This window comes from Macrotis lagotis, chromosome X (assembly GCF_037893015.1).
Source record: "Macrotis lagotis isolate mMagLag1 chromosome X, bilby.v1.9.chrom.fasta, whole genome shotgun sequence".
NCBI classification, from domain to species: domain Eukaryota; kingdom Metazoa; phylum Chordata; class Mammalia; order Peramelemorphia; family Peramelidae; genus Macrotis; species Macrotis lagotis.
This window is the reverse complement of record NC_133666.1, coordinates 630,787,207-630,813,869: the sequence shown is the minus strand read 5'-3', so window position 1 is coordinate 630,813,869 and position 26,663 is coordinate 630,787,207. Positions and strand designations below refer to the sequence as shown.

At 41.8% G+C, this 26,663-nt stretch overlaps 2 protein-coding genes across 9 annotated transcripts in view; both read left to right on the top strand.

Annotated features, from left to right (window-relative positions):
• The window catches only part of LOC141500545 (long-chain-fatty-acid--CoA ligase ACSBG2-like), a 60,814-nt gene extending 49,731 nt beyond the window's left edge, over window positions 1-11,083 (top strand). For all 6 annotated transcript variants that reach the window (XM_074203769.1, XM_074203770.1, XM_074203771.1 and 3 more), the window contains 6 exons: window positions 1,589-1,770; window positions 2,294-2,527; window positions 5,904-6,121; window positions 7,407-7,546; window positions 7,716-7,962; window positions 9,196-11,083. In XM_074203769.1, the coding sequence (XP_074059870.1) occupies window positions 1,589-1,770; window positions 2,294-2,527; window positions 5,904-6,121; window positions 7,407-7,546; window positions 7,716-7,962; window positions 9,196-9,269 (1,095 nt within the window). In that variant the 3' untranslated portion in view covers window positions 9,270-11,083. The remainder of the gene's footprint in view (window positions 1-1,588; window positions 1,771-2,293; window positions 2,528-5,903; window positions 6,122-7,406; window positions 7,547-7,715; window positions 7,963-9,195) is intronic.
• A 9,076-nt stretch (window positions 11,084-20,159) lies between these two features.
• LOC141500548 (long-chain-fatty-acid--CoA ligase ACSBG2-like) overlaps window positions 20,160-26,663 on the top strand; it is a 52,525-nt gene continuing 46,021 nt past the window's right edge. Inside the window, exons 1-2 of one of the 3 annotated variants that reach the window (XM_074203779.1) lie at window positions 20,160-20,502; window positions 22,643-22,739. In XM_074203779.1, the coding sequence (XP_074059880.1) occupies window positions 22,730-22,739 (10 nt within the window). In that variant the 5' untranslated portion in view covers window positions 20,160-20,502; window positions 22,643-22,729. The remainder of the gene's footprint in view (window positions 20,503-22,642; window positions 22,740-26,663) is intronic. The other 2 variants (XR_012471959.1, XM_074203778.1) reach the window with 2 other exon arrangements.

Here is a 26,663-nt window from a genome sequence, read left to right as displayed (position 1 = left end):
ATTGTTTGATGAGACAGTTTAATTCAGCAAATGTTAATTATTGTGTTAAGAATTATTGCACATCTCCCCTCTTCCACCCATGGAGTGGAGCTTAGCCTCTGCTAGAAAGTGGAGGAACTCTACTCATGGGAGGTGGGGAGGCTCTTTTCCCCAGGTCCTCTCTTGAGAATGCTCTTGTGTCATCAAGATTCCCCTCCTAGTTAAAGTCCCATAAGGAACCCTCTTATCTGTTCGACTGTACCTCCATCTAGACTCCCCAGCCTTTAGGAAATGATTAATAAATACTTGTTGAGTGATTATTGTGGAGCAGGCTGTGGCCTTGGCTGGGTGGGACCCAGTGATAGGGTCTGGAGGGAGTGGGATACCCCTCCATGGATGAGCTCCTTGAACCATTGAAGAAGCTCAGTGCTTGCCTTTGGGACCCAGGAATTACATTTGATTACATCCCTGGAAGGCCTTGTTGTCATTGAGGCTCCTGATAGGTGACTGGGTCTCAATAGATAGAGAATCTAGCCTCAGGGAAGCCAGGGTTGCCCATCTTGCCTCTGACATCTGTCTACGGGCTCTGGGATTCTGGACCAATCCTTGACCTAATGGGGCCTTGGGCATCTCTCTAAGACTGTAAATTACTGAGAAGTTGTTGACCTGCCTTCCATTCTCTTGAGGCCCAGGGCATTGTGAGGATCAGGAGACAGAACATTGCAAACCTTTAAGCACTAAATAAATGCTAGGAATTATGCAGGAGAAATAGAGATCAGAGGAGAAGAGGCATTTCTCAAGGTCATCTTGTAGTTGTAGGGTGACTCCTTGCCAGAGGTGGGACCAGAACTTGAATCTCTTTCCTCAGCCTGGAGGGTTTCCCACTAGTCTTCACTGATCACAGTGGCTTCCTTGCTGAGTCCTTCTCCTGGGGCTTCAAAGGCCAGCTTCCCTCATAGCTGCAGACCTAGCTAGGAAACATGTTGGTAGTCCTTGGTAGAGACCTTGGGCAAGTTACTGACCCCCTCAGGAGCCCTAAGAACTGTAACTTGATAGGATATGTTACCAGCTGGTGGCTGATCTGGGTCTGCTTCAGTCTGGACAAATTCAAGGGTCTGGACTCCTCAGGGAGGAGTTGTGGTGAAAGAATGGTTCAGCATCTTACAAGTTTCTAGAGACAGATAATCTGGGAAGGAGGATTTTCCTTGAGGTTTTTTTTTATTGTTTTATTTTTGTTCTGTGCAAGTTAAGGGTCTGAATCATAGGTTTTTGAGGTGGAAGGGGTCTAGTGATCACCTAGCTCAATCCATTCAGTTTATAGCTGGGGAAACTGAGGACCAGTATTCAGGATATACTTCTATGCATGCCTCCCCATTAGAATGTAAACCCCTTGAGGGCCAAGATATCTACTTATTGATTAGGCAAGCAGAGAACCTGGGACTTGTTCAAGGAGACTCAGCCAGTAAGGGTCAAAGTTAAGATATGAAGTTGGGAGCAAATCTTGTGCTATTTCTCCAACCACTAGGACACTTGAACCTGAGACTTGGACCTCATAGCATCTTCGGATCAGAGATACTCAATTCTCCTCCTCTTCTCTTGTCTGGCTCAGGGCACGTTGCCTGGAACATTAAGGGAGGTGAGGCCCACAGCCTTCCTGGGAGTGCCTCGAGTCTGGGAGAAGATGCAGGAAAAGATGAAGGAAGCCGGTGCCAGTGCCTCCTCCTTCAGGAAGAAAGTGGTCGCCTGGGCCAAAGGCATTGGTCTTCAGCAGAACCTGAAGCGGATGAACGGGTGAGGCAGAGCAGAGTCAGGGTGCTTGTGCCGGTGTCTGGCTCATTAGTGGGGAGTCAGAAGAAATTCCAAGAGGTTTCTTAATTCCCAGCTTTCCCTGAGCAGGAGTCCCCTTGAAGACCTTTCAGCTTCCCCTTAGAGCCCTTCATCCAGGGACCTCCCTTCCAAGGCAGCCCTTTCCCCCAACCCTTAGACTGTGAGCGCCTTTCTCCATATTTCTGGTGCTCGTCATAGAGTGAACCAAAGTTAGCATATTATCAATGCTTGCTCACCAGGTCACCAGTAGTTCTAATGTTTAGGAATGTTTCCTGACTTCAGATCCAGATATTTAATGATTCTCTCTGTAGGAAAGTCACTCAAACTCTCTAAGTCCCAGTTCTGTTAAACGTAAAATGGGGAAAATTGGGCTTGGCTCCCAACTGATTCTGGGGAGAGTGCCTCGCTGTGGGGGCAGAGGGTGGAAGCAGGGGTTGGGTAGTCTGGGCTTCCCCTGATGTGGCCCTGCTTTGGATTTCTTTTTAAGGGACACTGATCTTTCTCTGAGCTACCATCTGGCAAAGTGGTTGATGTATTCCAAAGTGCGAGATGCCCTGGGCTTCGACCGTTGTTCCCAGTTCTTCAGCGGGGCTGCCCCCATCACCAAGGACACCCTGGAATTTTTCCTGAGCTTGGACATTCCTGTATGTGAGCTGTATGGGATGAGTGAGAGCACAGGACCCCACACCATCACCCACCGAGACTGCTTCAGGTTGATGAGGTATTCGGGTGGGGTCCCCTGAGAGCCCAGGTGAAGGAACAATCCAGGAAATACCCTCCAGGGTGAGGGATGGGAGAAGGGGGAGTGTTAGTGTTGCTAGTGTTAGCAAGAGTAGAGTCAGAGGGAAGAGGAGCCCTTGGCTTGTCAATCTCAGCCTCTTTGTTTTTTTTTCAAGTTATTTTGCAAGGCAATGAGGTTAAGTGACTTACCCAAGGCCACACAGCTAGCTAATTATTAAGTGTCTGAGGCCGGATTTGAACTCAGGTTTTCCTGACTCTGGGGCAAGTGCTCTATCCACTGAACCACCTAGCTATCCCTCAGTTTCTTTGTTTTTATTGATTTTTTGCAGGGAGGCAATGGGGGGTAAGTGACTTGCCCAGAGTCACCCAGCCAGTGAGTGTCTAAAATCAGAATTGCACTTGGGTCCTCCTGACTCCAGGGCCAGGGCTTTGTCTGCTGTGCCGGCCAGCAGCCTCCTTAGACTCTTTAGCACATGGCCCATTACCCTTGGGCACAGAAGACCCTCCTCACCCCGATGTGTTTCTGCGTTAGGCTTTCAAATCTGTGTGATGTAGATTGAGAAGGAAAAAGTACAGGCAGATGGTAGTAAGACACCACAGGAAGTGTGGATGGTGGGGGCCATATTCTCTTGTTGTTCTCCTTCAGGCTTTCTGCCCTTCTTTTCCCAGCTTCATGGTGTAACTGGAGCACTTTGCAGGAGAAAGCGTAGATAAAGCAAACCTGAGTGTAAAGAAGTCTCAGTAGTTTGTTACTATTATTGAAGGGTCCTTGGAACAGAGGATGGAAGAACTGGAAGGGTCCTGGAACATAGGATGTCAGGGTTGGGAGCAGCTTCAGAGTCCAGAATATCAGGGTTGGGGAAGGTCTTTGGAACACAGAATGGCAGAACCAAGGGTATCTTAGAACACAGAAGGTATTGGAGCAAGGAGGATCTTAGAGGTATTTAATCTTTTTCTCTTCTCACTTTTTTTAAAGAGAAACTGAGACCCAGGAGGTGGGAGGTCCAAGATCATATGTATTTTATGGCAGAGCTGGGACTAGGACCTAGGCAGTGCCTTTCTTTGAAAACAAACTTAAAATAAATTCATATTCCTCTTCTCGCTCTGCAGTCTCTTCTGCTTTCCTTCTGTTTGTCATCAATTACAACCACCATTGAATGCTAAGGTTGGTCCCAGGAGAGGAAGAAGACTCCTGGGTCTCATTGTTTAACAGCTCCCAGTCAAGTCGTGTTGGGACTAGGGATAAGGAAGGTACAGAGAGAAACAGAAGAACAACTGGGATGCATACAGCACTAATTCTTGCACAGCACTTTGTGTTTTCTCATTTGACCCTCCGGGCAATCTAGTGACCTTAAATGCATTTCATTGATGAGGAAACTGAGTGTAAGGATGACTAAGTGACTTGCCCAGGGTCACCTGGCTTGTGAGTGTGTGAGCTAGTTTTGAACTCTGGTCTTCAGACTTAGTGCTCTTCGCATTGTGGAACTATCTTGTTGCATCATAACTGGCATCTAGTCCAACCCAAACCTGAGCAGGAATCCCTCTTGTAGCCCACTTTACAAAGACATTCAGCCTCTACTTAAAGACCTCTAGAGGCAGGGGCAATATACTCTTTAAGGCAATAATAGAAGTTTTTTCTTCCCTAAATCTGTGTATCTCTTAAATTCTCCTTATTTCTAGTTGTACCGAATCTCATCTCTTTTTCCAGTCCTTTCAATATTTCCCCAGGCCTTCATCTCTCTAGAGAGATAAAGATTCCTTAAAATGCATCAACCAGAATTGGACCTGGGTTTTCAGGAGGGGTCTGACCTGGGAAAAGGATAATGGAGCCCTCTCATATTTTAACCTAAGATCCCTTTAGTTCTTTTGAAAAAAAATATTGTGACTTTTTTCCTATTTATTTTCATAGTTTATTATTTTTATTTTTCAAATCACAATAAAAAAATAACCTATTCCTACCTTCTCTCAATTAAGCATATTTTTTTAAAGTTTTTGCAAGGCAATGGGGTTAAATAATTTGCCCAAGGTCACACAGTTAGGTAATTATTAAGTGTATGAGATTGGATTTGAATTCAGGTTCTCCTGACTCCAGGGCTGATGCTCTATCCATTGCACCACCTAGCTGCCCCAATTAAGCAGATTTTAAAAAATATATCTATACATTACAGTATGATCCAGCAAAACAAATTCCTATATCAATCATATCCAAAAATGCACATCTCTTTCTCTTTCTTCATTTTAAAATCACCTCTTGTCAGGAGGCAAGAACTTGTACATTTTCATTCTTTTGAGTTCTTATTTTATCATTGGGTTGCTCAGAGTTTTAACATTTTCCAAAGTGATTTTCCTCCGTAATATTCTTGTATGTGTAGAAATTGATCTATTTCTGTTCACTTTTGATCTATTTTCATTTGTAAAGGTCATTAGTCTTTTGACTCTGGTGTCAATAAGGTCACCCAAATTTCAAGAGTTTTTCCTCCAGGAAATGTTTTCTGGTTGAAGCTTCCTCATCCTGTACTTAGATGCTTGGTTATATGGACCCAAGGGTAGGACTTGATGTTTCTTTCCATCCAATTACATCTTCTTAGATTTTGAATCTCATTTTACTATGGGGAGACCTTCTGGGCCAACTCTTTTTTTGAGTTTCACCTATTTTTCATGTCATCTAGTAGAGCATCCTTTTTCACCTTCTCTTGCCTCTAACAAGCAATTCCCCTTCCTTGAGTATTCCTTCTCTGACTCACAGAACTTCTCTGTCTTTCTTTGGCTGTCACACTGCTGACTTTTCACTTCTGTACCTGCCCCCTCAGTGCCTTGAGCAGAACTGCCTGGATAACCTGGAGGAGGGGAGAGAGCAAAGGGTCTGAGATGAGAGGGCTCTCCCTTCCTGAGAAGGCTCATAATAGGCACTGGGAAGAAAGAACCCTGAACTTGGGACCAGGCAAGCCCTGTATCTGAATCTGAGCATGGATTCTTTCTCTGCAAGTTCTGTAACCTTGGAGCCTCAGTTTTCCCTACTGTAAAGTGGGTATTAATCTATGCATTACCTACTTCAACAGATTATTATGTAGAAAGCTCTTTGTAATCTTAATACCATTGCAATTAGAGCAGCTGGGAAGAATAACTTAGTTTTCTTAAGTTTTTCTATTTATTGACTCTACTTATTTACTGTATTGACATTTTTTGAGAAAGCACAAATATTTTTGTTCCCATTGTATAGAAGAGGTCAACTTGCCTAAGGTCACGGGTTGGATCAGATTCAAACTCAGAGCCTCACCTGCCTTGCTTTCTACAGGCTTGGGTTAGTGATTTAACTGAAGGGGATTTATTTTAAATGTTCTTCTCTTTCCTTCCAGTTGTGGAAAGGTAATACCTGGTTGTAAGAATCTGATATACCAGAAGGACGGTGACGGAGTTGGAGAGGTCTGCTTCTGGGGTCGCCATGTCTTCATGGGCTACCTGGACATGGAAGACAAGACTAGGGAGGCAATTGATGAATCGGGATGGCTCCACTCAGGAGACCTTGGGAAGTTGGACGAGGATGGCTTCCTTTATATTACAGGCAGAATCAAAGGTACTCCAAGGGAAGAAAGGGAAGATAGAGAGGGGAAAGGAGGAAAGAGAGAGAACAGAGGAAATGCTTGTCCTTCACTTTCTTTTTTTAAAATTTTTTAAAAAAAATTTATGGCAATGGGGTTAAGTGACTTGCTGAAGGTTACACAGCTGTACTGAGGTCCTCCTGACTCCAGGGCTGGTGCTCTATTCACTGTGCCACCTAGTTGCCCCCATCCTTCATTTTCTTTTTTTGGTTTTTTTTTGACAAGGCAGTGGGGTTAAGTGACTTGCCCAAGGTCACACAGCTAGGTAATTAGTGTTTGAGACTGGATTTGAACTCTTATCTCCTGACTCCAGGGCAGGTGCTCTATTACCTGTGCCACCTAGCTGCCCCTGTCCTTCATTGTCAAAGAAAAACCATAACATCAGGGAAGTGATGTCATGACAAACACATGAATTGGATTAGAATGGGAGGGGGCTGTGCTAATTCACCAGCCTCACTTTCTTCTCTGGAGCCATCTGGATCCAATGGCTAGATACAAATCAGGATGACTGGAGATGGCCCTGGATGTGAAGCAGTCAGAATTTAGGGACTTGCCCAAGGTCATACAGCTAAGTAAGAGTCAAATGTCTGAGGTCAGATTCAAACTCCTGTCCTCCTGACTCCAGGGATGGTGCTCTATCCACTGTGCCACCTAGCTTCCCTTAGAGAACAAGAGGAAGGAAGAATGAAAGGGAGAAAAGAAGGAAAAAGGAAGAAAGAGAGGAAGTAAATTTATGCTCCTACTATGCAGTCTCTCTGCTAAGCACTTAACAGATAGTTCATTTGATCCCTATAAAAACCTGGGAAGTAGGTGATATGATTGCCCCCATTTTAAAGGTGGGAAAATTGAGACAGAAATTAGGGGATTAACCCAGGGTCCCATAACTAATAAATGACTTTGAGGTCATATTTAAATTCAGGTATTCCGGACTCTGGGCCCACTGAGCTGCTCCTGATCTCCATGGCTGTGTAACCCTTATTTAATTTCTGTTTCCCTCAATTTCTTCATCTAAATAATAGGGCTAATAATGGCAAATAATAGCACCTACCTTCCAGGAATGTAAGAATCAGTAAGAGAATATTTGTATAGAGCTTAGCAGAGTTCTATATAAATTTTAGCTGCTGTTAATGGTGAACATCATGGTTCTTGACTTTCATCCAGATTCATTTCTCTGTAGCAGATTTTCTTTGTTGCCTTTTCATTTTATCCTGGGCTTATTGACCTTAGAAGAAAACCCATTGACCCATTGCTTTGTTCTAGAGCTCATCATCACTGCTGGGGGAGAGAATGTACCTCCTGTCCCCATTGAAGACTTGGTCAAGGAGAAGATTCCAATTATCAGTTTTGCCATGTTAGTGGGTGACAAGGCCAAATTCCTCAGCATGCTTTTAACCCTTAAGGTAACCTTGTCTCTGGGTGTAGGGGATAAACAAGGCTTTTGGGCTGGGGCTTTAGAAACTAAGAGGGAAATTCCCCAATCTCTGGCCCCCAAAACTGACTTCTTTACTTATTTGAGGGTAACTTTGGGAGCATGGGGGAGGTTGCCATTGGTGTCTCCTTCTTCAACAGTGCCAGGTCAATTTAGACACTGGGGAACCCGAAGATGCCCTTTCACCCGAAGCCATGGATTTTTGTCGGAATTTAGGGAGCAATTCGAAAAGAGTTTCAGATATTGTAAATGGCAAAGACCCTCTCATTTATGAAGCCATTCAGAAAGGCATTGATGCAGTCAACAGGGAGGCCACCTCCAATGCCCAGAAGATCCAGAAATGGATGATATTAGGAAAGGACTTCTCCATTATTGGTGGAGAACTAGGTAAGCAGAGGCTGCATGCTGGAAATGGGTGGGCAGGGCAGGGGCAAGGGAAGAGGGAGTTGGGTTTCTGGGAATGATTCAGATTCTGAAAATTTTCCCTTCATTATGCCCAAGTAGTCTGAACAGACCCTGAGCTGGACATTACCTTCTTTCATTCTCCTTTCCCTGTAGCTTGGTTGGTATCTGCCTTAGGGCCTGTGATCCCAGTGTGACTTTGGTTGGAGTATTAAGAATGTAGGGAAATAGGAAAAGACATTCACTCCTACCAACACAAAATGCATGGATTCAGGGCTCTAAATTTACAAGGGATCTTAAGAGTCCATATTTTATAGCTTGGAAGCCTGAGGAAGTGAAGGGAGATAATGACGTCAGAGGCAGGATTTAAACCCAGGTCTCCTCTGTCTGTAGAGTTCATCATTTTTGTGGTCCAGATGCCTTTGAGAATTCCATTTGCATATGTATGAGATAAAATGCATAGAATTACAAAGATCCAATTATATAAATTATATACATTGTGTAGAATATTTTAAAATATTAAAAATTAAAGATTATTTTTTAAAAGTTCCCAGACTTCAGGTTAAAAATGCCCACCCTAGAGTCATTCATTTCCCTTTCTGCTGGTTGTTGTCGAAGAATACCATGAAATCAGGGAGGTGATGCCTTGCAAGTGAATTGGAGTTAAGTGAAGGGGCACCTTTCCACTATATAATAAGTGAATGAAAGATTCCTTTTCCACAGCTAATCCAGTTGATCTGCCTTTCCACCCACCATCTCCTACTTTTGCCTTAGGAAAGGGGACCATTCACCAAATCCCTAAGTCTCCTCTATGCTTCTCTTATTTCTGTAGTCATTGTCACTAAGTCTTTCTTTAAAGTCACCTCAAGAATCAACAAACACCTTCTCCACAACACCCCAGGGAAAGCAGGGAGAGGCTTATTATGTCCCCATTTTGTAGATTGTAAAACTGGGGCTTGGAGAAAATGAAGTGACATTGCCTCACTCCGCTCACATCCCCAGAGAGTGCCAAAACCGAGTTTGGCTTTGGGGGTCTCCTGACTCAGAGCCCTGTTCTCTGGCCAGGAGGTTATAAGACCTTGAGCTGAGGCATCCCTTCTGGTCCCCAAGTCTGGCTTGCCCTCCACTATTGACCTTGACCCCTCTTTTCCCAGCAGCAACTTCTCCCTCATCTTGGAGGGGGGAAAGTCATGGTCTGATTTTTTCCCACCCTCACAGGTCCCACCACGAAACTGAAGAGGCCAGTAGTGGCCAAAATGTACCAAGAGGAGATTGAAAGCTTCTACCAATAGCCTCCGGCCAGCTGGCCTGGAGCTGCTCATTCTTGAAAACTTTGTTTTTCCAGCCTGGGAGGCTGTGCAATGAACATCTCCAAGCCCACAGAGTGGCGCTGATGTCTCTGTCCAGGCCCACGTGTCCGTCTGAGAGAGGCGCTTCTCTGGCAGTGAATGAAGAGAGACTATTCTTATCTGTATACATGTTGTCCATTATATCTTTGGGTGCTTAGCCGTCCATTTGGTCTGAGTAACTTCCTTGAGCTTGAGAACCTGGGCTTGGGGTGGATGGAGCCAGACACTTCTACCCTTTCCCACTCACCCTCTGGGGAACCTGTGGGTTACAGCATGTTAAATTATTAATTTATTTTCTACCAAAGTTTTTCAGCCTTGAATGTCAAGTATCTTGTCTGCCTGCATCCAGCAAGGATGGGGTGGAGACATGGTTCTGGGCCTCTTGTAACAAAGTTTTTGACACTTTTGACAAAGTTTTAAACTTCCATACCTCTCCTTTCAGTTTTCTCAGGGTATATTCAGGGAAGAGGAGGGAGAGACAGCATTCCAACAAACAGGAATGATTCCCTCTCTCTGTGTCCAGTTTCACCAGCATGATGGGTATTCCTTCGGTAGGTAGCTGACACTGGGAAGGAGTCTGTTATGCTTGGGCTTCACTCAGCTCCTCTGACTTTTCCTCCTATCTGTACAGCCCCCTAATAAATCAGGCCAACCTTACTGAATCAGTGCCACAGCCAAGTCAGGGACTAGATAACTTGGAAAACCACAGATGGGTACCCAATTCCAACAGTCACTCCCCCATTGGCCCTTTGTCCACCTTAAAATGACCTTGTTGAATAGCTCAGGGATTTGATTCCTTCCTAGAATCCACCAAAGACAAAGCACAGAATGGACTAAGGGGCCATTTCAGAAAGGTGGTGTCTAGTGGGATTCCCCCATTGGGAAGGCTTTGTACAGGTTACAGTTTTTGCATAGGATCTTAGATTTAGTCAGAAGGACCTTTGGTGACCACTCCATCCTTTTACAGATAAATAACTGGGGACTAGAGAGGGAAAGTAGCTTCCCCAGAGGGACACAGGGTGGTAAGGGGCAGAGGTGAGATTCAAAGTCAGGCTCTCAGACTGCAAAGTCCCTGCTCCTTTTTCATGTAGCAGGATGCTTCCCTTTCCTGCTTAATTCTAAGTAGGACAGTGGGTCACCTCTCCATGCTTTTGACACTGGTGGTGGTCAACTTGTAAGATGGTGGGGCTGGATGAGAGGGCTTTCAGCTCTTCACTTACAATTCCCATTTTATAAGGAAATGGAGTCCAACAGATTCCTAATAAGGTGTTGATGAAATTTTTAGAAACTAGGGCTTGAAGCTTTGCAAATGATTTGAATTCTCATCTGTGAGGAAGGTGTGGTTGTCATTTCCATTTTATAGATGGGAAAACTAAAGCAGGGGCATGTATAGCTATTTCTGAAGCTGTATTTGAGTTTGGGTCTTCCTGTCTCAAGTGTGGCATTGTCCACCATGCCACTCTGGACTGGGCCCTAGTAAGTGCATCTGTACCTTTTGTGAAAGCCAGAGGCCAGCAAAGTGTAGGCACCTTGCAAAGCTTTAAAGGCTTGTAGCTTGAGGGTCCTGGTGAGTTGGATCAACAGGTGACACATGACTTGGCAGGGACTTTGGTCATTTTGAAGGGATCTCATCAGGTTTCAAGGGCAGCTTTCACCAACCAGGTAGCTCAGGAAACCAAATAGTTGGTGGAGCTTGGATATTGCTAGGCTCCCTTTTCATTAGTGCTGTCAATCAATAAAGCATTTCTTTGACAAGTTCCCATGGTGGTCTCTACTTTCTGGTTGGGGCTTTTGTCTTGAGAGCAGCAACCTTGAATTCCTTGATAGCATGTGTGTATGGTTTCTTGACAAATATTCTCCTGAATTTCAATATAAAATGACCAATTTTGTCATGCCAATCTAGCCTGAGACTTTCTCAACTCCCCACAACTTAAGTGTTTTGATGGATCCATGGTTTCACCAACATGGGGGGCTTCTTCCATGGGGACAAGTCATGCCCTCTATGCTGTCTTATCCTGGCCCGTGTTTGGATGAAATCTTTCCATAAATCTTCCATAGGTAGCCACCCAGATTCTTGAACATCTTATGTCCCTTTGATAGTCTGCAGGTACCAAGATGATGCTGTGCCTCTGTGTCCCCTACTCAGTTGATGTGTTGTCAATCACTTGTGCAATTATAGGGGATTGTTTTTTGTTGGAAGGGCCCCAGGTCTTATTGCCTCAGTTTACAAAGGAGGAAACTGAAGGCCAGAGGGAAGGGCAATCTGCATGTGGGCAATTGGTAGCAGAACTGGTATTTGAACCCAATTTCTAAAACAAGTCCTTTTCCAACTATATTGAAACACATAAGGGCAGCAAAGCTGAAAATGCTTCTCTACCTTCCCCCATCAATGCAGTCTTCTACCACTCCAATAAAAGCCCTTTCAATTGTTAAGGGTCAGGAGCTCTGGATTTAAGAAATTAGCTAATAATTGATAGCATGAAGCATTAATTGTAAGGAGTGGTTTCAAGGGGGAGATTAAACTGCCTTACTCTAAAGAAAAGGGGTCTGGGTAACCAGAAGAAACAAAGGAGCTGAAGTTTCCTCTAGACTCAACACCCCATTGGGCTATTCAAAAGCCATCTATTCTGGAGGGAAATCTGTTTTTTATAGGATTGTAGATTACCTCAGAGGTCAGTCATCTAGTTCAATCCCTCTCCCCTCTTTATATAGATGTGGAAAAAGAATTAGAGATGTTAAATGACTTGTCTAAGGCCACACAACTAGTAAATGGCAGAGAGGAGAGACCTTATCTGGATTAGTTTCCACTACTAAAAAGTGAAAAGATTGGACTAGCTAGGACTTTGAAGGCCACTTTCATCCTCAAATCCACTTCTAGAATTAGCTGCCTTGCCCTTTTCCTTCTACAGTGCTCTATTACATTAGGTACCATAGGATATAATGAACTGATGGGGATTTTCCCCTAATAAGGAAGAATCCATCCCACAGATCTCACTCTAATTAAAGTCCATAGGCATGTTGATCATAAAATCTACAGGTGACAAAGCTGTGGGGTGGTATCTAATAATTCCAAAATAGATTGAGACAAGTTAGAATTCTGGACTATATCTGTTGAGATTAACTTGGGGTAAGTGTAAAAGTTCTTTCAACTCTTGGGTTAAAAAAAATAAACTGCACTAGTATAGGGAAGGGGTGGGCCAGGAGGTGTAACATTGTTTTTTGTAAAAGATGTAGGGTTTAAATAGAGTGATTTGGAAATAAATAACCCAACAATCTGATACCTCCCCTGGCCCCCAAAAATAGATCTGGAGGTTTTAGTGGACCACTCAGAAGTGACATAGCTTCCCAATAACCAATGCAATGTAAGAGTGCATTGGATGGCAAAAGGAGGGGATAGTACTACTCTCTTTTCAAAAATGGGGAAAGGGAAGGGTTGGAGACTTAGATCACATGAAGATTGAAGAAATAGGTTAGGGTTAGGATAGGAGAGGGATGATGAGATTTGTGAATCTGAGAGCATAACTAGAAACAATGGCTGCAAGTTGTGCAGAGGCAGATTTTAGCTCCTTGTAAAGTTTCTTCAAGATGAGAGGTAACTCAAAGAGGGGTGATCCGCAGCAGGAACATAATCCATAATTTATAAGGATGATAGAATCAAATGCATTGTCCTTTTCTTTCTACCATGGCCTATTATATTAGGGACCATGGTTTGTATAATTGTTATGGGATGTAATGAGTTGGTGATGGAAGCTACTCTGGATGATGTACAAATAAAGGTCTCTGAAAGGTCCAAATGAGCTGGAAGAACCTTAGAGGTCACTAAATCTATGTCCATAACCCACCAGTTCTGATTTTCTAGATGAGAAACCCAAGTTTCAGGTTCACCTAAGATTGTTCCAAGGATATACCTAATGAGCTTTGACCTTCGCTAACTCTCACTTGGTCTTGACTCCATCCATTAGCTCCACAGGTTGGGTGAATTCCAAAACATAGATGCTGTGGTAGTGAAAGTTGGGGGAAACAGGAAACCATGACCAAAGGGAAAAGAAAATGATCACTTGACCCAAGACTGTCACCATATTGATATCCCAGAATGGCCTTAAAAAGCAGATGCTGCAATTATAGATGATCCTTATGGAAAGGGACCCCTAAAGGCAAATTTTGATATCTAGTTTTCTTCTGTTTCCCTTTCACCCCAACAAATCAGTTATTCCTATTGATTCTTTGTGATTGTCTTACCTCTGTCCCTTTACACTTATCCTTCCCCTACTCTAGTTGATTTCTCATCATCACACCCCTGGATTAGGCCCTCAACTAGGACTTTTGTGTTAGAAATACTGTAATAACTTCTTAATTAGTTTCCCATCTCTGCTTTTCAATTCATCATTATGCAACTGTCATGGAAAAGTCTTCCTATTATACAGGTCTCAAATCAGGTAGCTCCTTTTTAAAAAAGTTTCAGTGACTCTAGGCAAATGGCAGACTTCTTGGACCTCCCATTGAAGCCTGTACCCCAGAGGAATCCACTTTGATGGCTTCCTATTGTGTTTATAGATTCAGAGACTTATCAGCCAGCTCCTATGTAGCTTACTGTACATTAATCAAGTGGTCAAAAAGAAAAATTGCTAATCTGCAATCTGGCTTCAATCTACCTCTTCAACTTCATTTGGCATCCTCTACTTTCATTGTGTTCCAACCAAAAGAAATGTCTGTCTTCTCTGGTCCTTTTTCAGTTGGTTATATTTAGTGGCTCATACATGTTTCCTTCTTCATCTTGTCTGCCAAAATTCTTCCCAGCCTAGCTCAGATATCCTCCTTACTGCCCATTTCCCTCGGTCCATTCTCTCTACTCAGATTGTCCCTGAGAACTTTGGTTCCCTCCTCTGTCCCTGTCATACTCATTTTCTTGCCACTTAGGCCTCTTTCAGGTCAGGAACTTACTATATCTGTTTCTATGGAGCTTTGAATATCAAGGATCTGTCTGAGTGGATCAGATTTAAGAAGATTTTAGGAAGTCCCTATTTAACTTTTATATGTGACTATAATTTTGAGAACACAGGACCTAGGTGTAGGCCAGCCTCATAGAACTTATAAAATTTTAAGTCCTTTGTTAGACATTCAAGACCCCCCCTTTTTCCCCATATTTTTGGACATACTTTATTTTTCCTCAGTTACATGTAAAAACAAGTTTTGACAGTTATTTTAAAAACTTTTGAGTTTCTAATTCTCTCCCTTCTTCCAAACCCACTCTATATGGTTAAAAATGTATAGTCATGCAAAACATTACCATAAAAGTCCCATTGTATAAATAAAGCCTAGCCCCATCCCCCAGAAAAAGAGAAACCTCATGAAAAATAAAGTTTAAAAAGTATACTTCAATCTGTATTCAAACATATCAATTCATCAAAATCCATCTTCGAGGATGGATAGTTTTCTTTATCATAAGTCCTTAGAATTCTCTTGGGTCACAGCATTGCTGAGAAAAGGTAAGTCATTCATAGTTGCTCATCCTACAATATTGCTGTTACTTTGCATATAGTATATTTCCCATTGCATCTGTTCGTGTGGGTTTTACTGAGAACATCCTGCTCATCATTTCCTGTAGCAGAATAGCATTCTATCATAATCACAAACCACAATTTGTTCAGCCATTTCCCAATTGATGGGCATCCCCTCAATTTCTAGTGCTTTGCCACCAGAAAAGAGGTGCTCTAATACATATAGGTCCTTTTTCTTCCTGTTTTTCATCTCTTCTGGAATATAGGCCTAGTCCTAGGTCAAGGGGTAGGCTTACTTTTACAGCCCTTGTGTGTAATTCCATGGGATGAAACGCTATAGGATAATTGAGTCTTCACAACTCTTCCAAAGTGCATTGATGTCTCACTTTTCCTACATCCCTTCCAATATTTGTCATTTTTCTCTTTCTGTCCTAGTAGCCAATCCAATAGGTATAAGATAATACCTCAGAATTGTTCTGATTTGCTTTTCTCCAATCAATAGTGAGTTAGGACATTTTTAAAAATATGGCCATGGATAGCATTGATAATAACCTCATCTGAAAACTGTTCATATCTTTTGATCATTTATCAGTTGGGAAATGACTTTTTTTTACAAATTTCACTCAGTTCTCTATATTCGAGAAATGAGGTCTTCATCAGAGAAATTTTGTTTCACTTTTTTCCCCCGCAGTTGCTATTGCTATCCTATTCCCCCCCATTTATTCTATTCTCTATCTCCTTTTATCCTGTCACTCCTCTAAAATATTTTGCACCTGACTACTCCCTCTCACAGTCTTCTCTCCCTTCTATTACTTCTCCTACTCCCTTCTCCCATCCCCTTCCCCTCTTCCTTTCCTCTAGGGTAAGATAGATTTCTATACCCAATTGAGATTGTTTTTTATTCCTTCTCTGAGCCAATTTCAATGAGAGTAAAGCTCACTCACCCCTCCTTGCCTCCCCACCTTCCACTCCACTGCAAAGACTTTTTCTTGTCTCTTTTATATAAAATAACAACCCAATTCTACCTCTCCCTTTCCTTTTCTCCCAGGGAGAATTTCGATCTTTTTAGTATAATGTCCCTTCATATTCAACTTCCACCTGTACCATGTCCATATATGATTCTTCTAACTGCCCCAATAAATGAGAAAGTTCATATGAGTTATCAGTATCATCTTCATATACAGAAATAAAAGCAGTTCAACATCAAGTCCCTTATGATTTGCCTTTCCTGTTTACCTTTTTATGCTTCACTTGAGTATGGTATTTGAAGATCAAATTTTGTATTCAGTGCTGGTCTTTTCATCAGGAAAGTTTGAAAGTCCCCTATTTTATTGAATGTTCAGCTTTTCTCCTGAAAGAGTATTTCAGTTTCTCTAGCTAATTGATTCTTAGTTGTAATTCAAGTTCTTTTGCCTTCTGGAATTTCATATTCTAAGACCTACAATCCCTTAATGTAGAAGCTGCTTACCCTTGTGTTATCCTGTGACTCCACAATAATTGAATTGTTTTTTTCTGACTGCTTGCAATATTTTCTCCTTGACCTGGGAGCTCTGAAATTTGATTATAATATTCCTGGCAGTTTTTATTTTGGAATCTCTTTTAGGAGATGATCAGTGGATTCTTTCAATTTCTATTTTACCCTCTGCTTCTAAGATATCAGGGCAGTTTTCTTGGATAATTTCTTCAGAAATAATGTCTAGGCTCTTTTTTGGACCATGGCTTTCAGGTAGTTCAATAATTTTTATGTTCTCTCTTCTGGATCTGTTTTCCGGGTCAGCTGTTTTTCCACTGAGATATTTAACATTTTCTTCTAGTTTTTTATTCTTTTGATTTTTTTCTATTGTCTCTTGATTTCTCACAAAGCCAATATTTTCCATTGGCTCAATACTATATTTTAAAAAAATATTTTCTTCTGTGAGCTTTTGTATCTCCTTTTCCATTTGGTCAATTCTACTTTTTAAGGCATTTTCTCCTCATTGACATTTTGGACCTCTTTTTCCATTTGGCCTAGTCTGGTTTTTAATATGCTATTTTCTTCAGTATTTTATGGTGTCTTCACTAAGCTGCTAACTCAGTTTATGATTTTCTCCATATCACTTTCATTTTTCTTTTCCTTTACCATTGTTACTTGATTTTCAGAATCCTTTTTGAGCTTCTTCCATGGCCTGAAACCAATTCATATTTTTCTTGAAGGCTTTGAATGTAGAAGCTTTGACTTTATGTTCTTCTGAGTGTGTATTTTGATCTTATCACCATAGTATCTGTCTATGGTCAGATTTTTTTTTATGTTTGGATATTTCTCCAGCCTATGTCTTGATTTTAACTATTTATGTAGGGCTTTGCTTCCAGGTTGGAGGATGCACTCTCCCAAGTTTTGGGGGGGGGGGGGGTTTCAGCTGATTTTAGAGCTACTTCCAGGAACCTGCAAATTTTCAGTCCTTCCAAGATGGTATGTTCTAAGAAGAGGTTTTTGACTACTCTCCTGTGGGTGACCATAAGCACTCCTTTCTGGCCTGGAACTGTGGGATGGGCCCTCCTTGTTCCTTCAGTGGAAATCTCTGTTTTGCTACAGCTTCTCTTCTTCCTGGGATGGTGATCCAGGTCTTTCTGTGACCCAGATCAGAGAATGGATAAAGCAAGAGTCCTGCCTCAGTGATAGCAAAGAGACCCCCTATAATCTTCTGACCCCCTTAGCATCTATGTTCCAAGAGCTGCCTCTGGTTCAGTGGCTCCCAAGTTCTGCTCCTGGTCTGCTGGGTCTGGGTTGGCATTGCTGGGGCTTGCCCTGGACAATGCTCCTCTCACACCCTGGTGCTGCAGACTTTTCCTGGCAACCTTCCAAGTTGTCCTTGGCAATCTCTAGACCGTGAGGTCTGGAAACAACCACCACAGCCATGGACCCCGTCACCTTGCTAGGACCAGTTGGCTTTGAGGCTGCTCTGTACTCCTCTTTCACTTGGTGCAGATCCTTTTGGCCGATCTTTCAACATGACTTGGGTTGGACAATTGTTTCTCTAAATCTTTTCGTGGATCCTGCAACTCTAGAATTTTTTTACTCATTATTAAAGATATTTGGAATGGTTGGGGGACAGCCTAGACGAGTCCCTTCCTATGCTCTGCCATCTTAGCTCTGCCCCTACCATCTCTGACTTTCAATTCAAACAACCTATATTAAATTAAGGACCTGCTGTAAGATAAAAATGAAAAAAAGACCCTGTCTTCAAGAGGTAAACATTCTCCTGGTTGGGAAGCCCACAAATAAATATAATGCATAGGAAATTGAGGAAGGAAGGAGTCCTAAGATAAAAAATAGAAATAGACTCCTGTCCTCAAGAAAAGGGTATTCTCCTGGTTGAGAAGCCTGCAAACAAATATAATACATAGGGAATTGGGGAAGGAGGGAGCCCAAGATTAAAAAAAGGACCTTGTCCTCAAGAAAATTCCATTCTCCTGGGTAGGAAGTCCACAAACAAGTTTAATACAAAGGGAATTGAGGGAGAGGGAGAGAGCCCTAAGATAAAAATGAAAAAACAAAAGACAAGGCTCCTATCCTCAAGAAACTTCCATTCTCCTGAGTGAGAAATCCACAAATATATTACAAATGGAATCAAGGAGGGGAAAGAGTCTTAAGAAACTCTAGGGGATCTGACATCACTTCAGGAAGGTAGAGGTGGGATCTGAGTTAAGCCTTGAAGAAATACCAGAACCTTGGGATTTTGAGAGGTTGAGATGGAGTTGAGCATTTTAGGCATGGGAATTTGAGAAAGAGATTAACATCTCAGTGGGAGAGGGGCCAAGATGGGAGAGATTTGTGAGTTCTTTTCATCATTTCAATCCCTTAAAGAACCTAGGACTGGGGTAATAAAAGTGGACTCTGGCAGGGTCAGCTTGGTGATGGAGCAGGTAGCTAAGGGTGCCATCTGGTGGCTTGTTTTACAACAACATATGAATGATGTCTTTCCCAGAAGCAAGGTAAATGACCCTTTGGGACAGAGAACCTTATACAAGAGCAAGTTGGAGTCTTATCTCTTATGACTGTCCACTGTGACTTGACAGGAAACTAGGTCTTAGTTAAATGTTTTATCTTCTCCAGGGCCCAGCCCAGGACCTTGCAGGCCTTTCATAAAAAATTGATATTTTATGTCCTATGTGATCCAGGCTTGTGAGTGCTAAAGGGAGTGGGTTTCCAAACCTAAGCAGCTGCACTGTATGCGAGCCTTCAGAAATGATAGGACTCCAGTCCCTCCACTGTCCACTGGTAGGGGTTCTGAATGCTCCAAAGGGATAATACCTACTATTGACCAACAGACCTGTGATATCTCAAGGGTGAGTAAAGGACGATGCATGCAAAACTGGAGAGAAAATCAAGGCCCATGATGAACTTACCCAAAGTTAAACATGTAGCAGAAGAGTGAGGACTTGAACTCAGGATCTCTGTCTCCCCCTTCTCTGGGCCTCAGTTTTCCCACTTGTAAAATGAGGACTGGATCTAATGATTGTATATTCTCTCTTGGGAACTATATCTTGCCAGTAAGGGAATGGCTAGGGTCTTAACTTTGCTGATGTCCCAGAATGACCCTGCAAGTCAAGAGGAAAGCTCCTGCATGTCTTACTCTCCCTTAGACCTTTTTGGATCTCCTTTTGTTGCCCAAGTGGGTGAAGAGCTGAGAACCAAAATTGGAGTCAGCCTCACCTTTGATAAAGTCCTGAGGCATGAGGGGAGCCTGGCTCACTATCCAAGGGATATGAATATAGTATATTATCAGAATCATCCCTCCCTCTGCCTCCGCCCATCCTACCCAGCTGTTCGGATTCTAATTGTACTTGGAAACCCAATAGGGAAGACTTTGTGCATTGAAAATGACTTATCTATTATCATATCGTGGATTAGTGGCAGAGCTGGGACTGGAATCCCAGGCCTCCTGTTTCTCCCACTGCCAGGCAATACCTCCCAGGGCAGGTCACCTGGCTTACTGGAACAAACTTACTCACAGTTCAGCTATACATATCTTAAGAGTTAATCTTTATCTTAGATCTCTTATTTGCTGAGACTAAGACTTCCCATTTCATTCATAGGGTCTAGAACTAGAAGACTTAGAGGCCTCCCATTTTATGGATTAGGAAACTGAGGCTCAGAGAGGACAAGTGAGTTCTCCAAGGATTCACAGGGAGTGGAATTCAAACTGAGGTCTTCTGGCTCCAAGTCCAAGGTTCTTTCTAGATGTGACCTGTAGGAAGTTGCAAATTCTTCAGCAATAGTTACCTGGTGGAAGGCGGAGGGTCATTTTTGGAGAGCTCTGGCAGTGTTGAAAGGTATCAAGGAACTGGGTTGGAGCCCTTGTGTTTTCCGCTAGGCTGCATGTGGGCTCACTATGGGATGGGCTGGAGAGAGAACGGTCACAGTGATGTCACAAGTGCTGTCTGGCCAAGAAAGTTCTGAGAGTCTGAATTCCTTTTCAAGGGTCAGGAAGCAACTTAGCCTTTCTACTTACTAGTATGCTATCTGTCAACCAGCAGTGACCAGATCTCAGAAGGGAGGAGAATGTTACCTTGCCACAGTGTTCCTGTGAAGGGGACAAAGCTGATGGAAAGGAAAACTGTATGGAGGTTCTAGATGCTCCAGTTATGTTGTTTGTTGGCCAGTGAGGGACCCGATAGTGCATCCTATGGAGAGACAGGTACTGAGGGCTCTCAGGAGGGAGGGAGGAAAAGAGGGAAGGGAGGAAGGAAGGAAGGGAAGGAAGGAGGGAAGGAGGGAAAGTGGGAAGGAAGGAAAGGAAGGAAGCAAGAAAGGAGAGGAGAAGAGAGAAGAGGAGGAAAGAAAGAGAAGAAAGAAAACAAGCATTTATTAAGGGTCTACTATGTGTTAGATACCATGATAAATGTTTTCCAAATATCTTAGTTGATTCTCATAATAACCCTGTGTTATTATGGGTGGGGGATCCACACGACCAGGGTCACAGGGAGTCATGCACCCCTTCTTGAAGCTGAGATCCCTTGTTAGCAATGGCTACAACAACAAGTAACAATGACCAGCATTCACCAAGGAATCAGGCCCAACCAGTCCTTACCTTGTCCTGCTAGTTTACAGGATCATAGAATCCAGCACTGGAAAGGGCCTTGAGGAATATCTGGTTCAACCCTCTTATTTTAGGATTGGTAAGGTAGCCTGGCATAGGCTGGGTCAGGAAGTCTGGGCTTTGGAGTTCCACTTCCAATGTATAAGGACTGAGTGAACCTGTACAGATTACCTAACTTCTCAGGGTCCTAGACAACTCTCAAAGACTATAAATTCCAAAACAGTTGCTGTGGAAGGGATCTTGGAAATATTGCATTAGTCTAGGGAATTGTTTTTCAGATGGGGAAACTGGGACCCAGAAAAGAAAAAGACTTTCCCAAGGTCACACAAGGTGTTTTTTAATACATGTAAATATTTTGTTTCTTCAGTGAAATGATGAATCTCTAATTGGTTCAGTCTCTCCCACTTCTAACTTAAGAAGGCAAAGGGTATATGTCATCTTGGGGTTACATAGATATCTACCCAGAGATAGCAAGATGGAACAATGAATAGAGTGTCATGCCTGGAGTCAGAAAGCTCTGAATTCAAATCTAGTTTCAGAGACTTATTATATATAGTGATCCTGGTTCAAGTCATTAAAAAATAAAACCTTTGTATGCCTCAGTTTCTTCAATTTAAAAATGGAGATAACAGAACCTACCACACAGGGTTATTATGAGAATCAACTAAGATATTTGGAAAGCATTTATCATGCTATCTAACACATAGTAGGTCCTTAATAAATGCTTGTTTTCTTTCTTCTCTTTCTTTCCTCCTCTTCTCTCTTCTCCTCTCCTTCCTTGCTTCCTTCCTTTCCTTCCTTCCCACTTTCCCTCCTTCCCACCTTCCTTCTTTCCCTCCTTCCTTCCTTCCCTCCTTCCTTCCCTTCCTTCCTTCCTTCCCTCTTTTCCTCCCTCCCTCCCTCCTTCCTTCCTTCCTTCCTTCCTTCCTTCCTTCTTTCCTTCCTTCCTTCCTTCCTTCCTTCCTTCCTTCCTTCCTTCCTTCCTTCCTTCCTTTTTTCTTTTTTCCTCTCTTCCCTCTCTTCCTCCCGTGGTCACAAAATAAGTTTCAGAGGTAGAATTTGAACCTAAGTCTTTGACTCCAAGTCTGGGTCTACATCTCTGACCTTCATCTCAACATCATGTGAGGCTTTAATTTGTTAAATGTAATTCAGAAGACAGAAGAACCCCAGTCAATAGATTAAGAGATCTGGAGCCAGGCTTGTTCCTTGTATACAATATAGTCTGATAAATCAACCCCATCCCAAGCTTAGAAGGAGAATCTGGGAACTCCAGTTCTGCAGCTGCAGCATATTGGGACGGGATCACTTCTCTTTTCCATTACTAGGGGCTTTTGAATCTCAAGTAGGAAGGCACCATGGAGAAGAGTTCATCCATTCTCTGCATTTTATAGATGAGATAGAGAATTGAGATTCAGAAAGAGGAAGAGACTTATCCAACCAAGAAAAAGAGGGGGAAAATAGCTAGAAATTACAAATTATATTTATGTGATCATAGAAATCAATACATAGAAAATGAGTAAATATTAAAATTGCCAAATTCACCAGTAGGCAAACCCATCACCAAAGTGCCCATGGCACTATTCAAGAAGACAGCTAACTCTCCTTCCCACCAAATCAGGCAACCTTCCTGGGATTATGCTGAGGATGGGGGGGGGGGGTGGCAGAGATATATGACAAAGTAGACAAAAACCAGAACTTGAATAGGTATCTAACCCTAGTTCTGCTCTGTGTCCTGCAGTTCTGAGAATAGTATCAATGCAACTACAAAGAAAAATCTAAGAAGTTTTGAGGAAAGGAAACTGAGTCAGGAGAAACTCAACTAGACATGAGTACAAGTGAGTTTATTTCTATTTCTATAAAGCTCTATAAAACAAGTGCGTTTATTTCTATAAAAACTATCAGTAACTACAAGTTGGGTGGGTAATGTAACTGGGCCAGTTATTTCCCAAATATATTTGTCTCTAAAGCTTTTGTAGTTTGAAATATTGTTGTGGGGTTTTTTTAGGTTTTTTTGGTAAGGCAATGGGGTTAAGTGACTTGCCCAAGGCCACACAGCTAGGTAATTATTAGGTATCTGAGGTTGGATTTGAATTCAGGTACTCCTGACTCCAGGGCTGGTGCTCTATCCACTATGCCTAGCCGCCCCCTGAAATATTATTGTTGAGGGAATCCATAAATGTTATTTTGGGAGGTTTGGAGGATAGGATCTGGAATGCCATCCCCACTGAAATAAAAGAGGATTTGAGAAACTTTGGAGGAATGAAAGAAGAAATTAAGACTTTTCATTTTAAAAAAGCTGTTTATAATACATTCATCAATCTATCCACAAATATTTTTCAGACATGACTGGATGAGTCTTAAGCTGAATCTTAGACCAGAAGCTCTTTTCTGACTACATTAAGGACCTACCTCTTAATTGGTTCCTTGACTCCCAACCAAGTAAAACCTGGGAATACTAGAATCTGGAACTCCACCAAAGGTGGCTATCAATTTCCTTACAAAGCTATCAATTTCCTTATAAAACCTTACAAGGTTTCAAAACATACAATAGTAATATTTAAACAGTAAAATATTTAAATTTTTAAATATTTAAAAATATTTAAACTGTCTAAATCCAAAATTCTTCTAAATCCAAAATCCTAAATCATTCCCCTAAATCATTCCCCTGTTTCCCACCTGCAGTTAATCACCCTTCTTCCTGTGACTTACTTGTATAGTCCCCATAACTTACAGTATTATCCTGGATGGCATCCCAGGAAGGACAGTTCAGAGTTCACCCCTCTACATCAGCAACTCTGTGCTATTCTTTGTCTTTGCTGGTGACCTGTTCTTTGTCTGTGCTTTCTGTATCATGCTACTTTTTCATGAGTATCTGTCCAATTCCTAATGGGTGTCATAATGGCAGATGAAGTCAAGCCTTGAGCCACTGCCGGCTGCTGAGGACTGACGCCATGATTAGAGGTTACAGTTCTTCTAAGAACCCAACACATCTATTGCTTCCAACCTAGCTAGGTCTACCTAAAGAGAGTATTATTTTTATACCTGAGTTCCACTGAAGAGGTCTTTTCAAAAGGTTGTGGGAACACATCTTTCTTTTATTCTTGGGCTAGATCACAAATAACTTGTAGCTACTTCTTTACTCCCTCTTGTACCTCCTCATATTTCCCTTCCACTTGTCTTGCTGCAAAAATCTTTGAGTTATTTCAGGAAAATTCATGTAAAATTTTTCAGGTACAGTACAAAAATATACTATCATAACCATTCCCTAATTGATGGGCATCCTCTCAGTTTTCAATTCTTTGTCACCACTAAAAGAACTGCTATAAAATATTTTTGTACATATAAGTCCTCTTCCTTTTTACTCTTTTATATCTTTGTGAAACAGACATAGTAGTGGTATGGTTTCTTTAGCCTTTTGGGCTAATTTCAAATTGCTCTTTACAATGTTTGAATCGGCTCATAACTCTACCAATAGTGCATTAATGTCTCAGTTCTCCTACATCTTTTCTATCACATTAGCTAATCCAGTTGGTGCAAGGTAGTCCCTCAACATTGTTTTAATTCTTACTTCTCTAATAAATAATGATGTAGGCATTTTGCTACATGACTATAGACATTTTTGATTACCTTATTTGAAAATTTCCTGTTCATATCCTTTGACCATTTGTCAATTGGAGAATGGCTTTTTTTTTTTCAAAAAATTTGGCTATATTTGAGAAATGAGACCTTTATCAGAGAAACTTGCTGTAAATATTTTTCTATTATGATTAATGCATATTTCTCTCCATCTTATTTCCCATTTATGCTCTTTCCCCCTCTCCTTTCACCCTGTGTATCCTCAAAAGTCTTCTGCTTCTGCCTCTCCCAATCCATTCCCATCCCATCTCTTATCCCCTTCCCCTCCTTTATAGAGTAAAAGAGATTTCTATACCTGAGAATGTAAGTTATCCCCTCTTTAAGCCAATTCCAATGAGAGGTTCAAGTGCTCCCCTTCATCTTCCCCTCCACTATAAAAGCACTTTTGCACGTCTTTTATGTGAAACTACTTACCCTATTCTACCTCTCCAAGTGAATTTCCCTATCTCCAGTACATTCCTTTTTCTCACTCCTTTTTTTTAGATAACATCCCATCATAGTCAAGTCATACCCAGGTCCTTTGTCTATGTTGGCTGATTCTTGTCCTTCATTATCAAAGACCAAACTGACATTCCTATGTTAGAGACAAATTGCAGTGTGTCTGAAATACTCTACCACAGGTTGGGCACAAATAGTTCATATGAACACTTGGAGTGGGTACTCTAAACTTATATATCTCATGTTTACTTTGAATGCTTCAATTCTACCTTGCTCATAGAGCAAAGGACCCTCATTGATGAGGGCATGCCATGCTGGGCAATCCTATGCCAGTGTCTCCCATGCTGCACAATCAATTTTAACTTCTTTAACTTCTGTCTCTTTTCCCTACAATCATATAGTCTACTAGATGTCAATGTGTGTTGTGAGGGTGCATTCAGGAAGTTTTATTGCCTTTAGGCAAACAGAATAAAGTGTTTGTGATGAGGTCAAGAGATGTGCAAGTCTTCAGTAGTAGGTGACCTTTGCTGCTGCTGTTTCCAACTCCATTCCTCCCCAAAACTCCTTGCCATGCCCACTCTAGCATTAAAGTCATCCTTTTGGTACATTGATGATAAGGGTCTCCAGGTCTTCATAAAATTTTTCTTTGATTTCATCAGGGTTCATTATAGTGAGATCACAAAGTATTAACTGCTGCTCTAATTCTCATCATGGAGGGATAATGCATGTTGAATTTAAAGTCTATAAGAACCCTAAAATTGTTCATATGAACTATTGGCCAGACATATTTTGTTCTTAACTGATGGAGTTGATCTTTTGAACCAGAGTGTGAAATTTATTCAAATATACCTATAATCTTATTCATCTGAATGTTCCAACTAATGATACAGGTAGCAATTTGTGTGTGTCTAGCAATTCTGTGTGAATTATTTTTCTTATTCTCCCATAAATTCAACAGCCAAGACCTTGCTCATTTTCTCAAAGATACCAAAGGAATACTTGGGCTGTCCTGTCATCCTCTACTTGGTCAGCCCATCTTTTCTAAAATTATAGACAACATTGTCTATTCTTGGTCTTCTCTGAATTTGTTCATTGGTTCTAGGTTGATTCCCATTCACAACCACCCTGAGCCTCTTCATTGCCCTCTGATACTAATTTTCAATTCTTTGGAGACTTGTGTTCCATATTTTGCCACCATACAGCACTCCTAACATTAAAAGATGGGTTTTTATTTCTATTTGACTCTAAAATTATCAAATGAACTTTGCAATTTTCTTAAGTCAAGCCAATTCACCATCATCCTATTGTTTAGCTTATTATTCATTCATATACTATCTATGCTGGTCTTCACAGTAATGGACAAACTCTAAAAACTGACCTTTCTACTGCACATTATGATCTAGGGTAACAACCATTCTTCATCTGTTTGGTCTATCTTATGTGGATGATTATGCCAGAATTTTTAAATAGTTACAGATCTCTTCCAGGAAGCTCTTTCAGGGTTCTAGAGCTTGATACAATTATTCAGTTATTCAGTAAGCATTTACTTGGTGGTTATTACATATTAGACTCTATGTTAAGCTCCTGGATTACAAAGAATGGCAAAATCTATTAGGTCTGTACCCCAAAGAGAGCATAAAAGGGGGGGAACCCACGTGGACAAAAATATTTATAGTAGTTCTTTT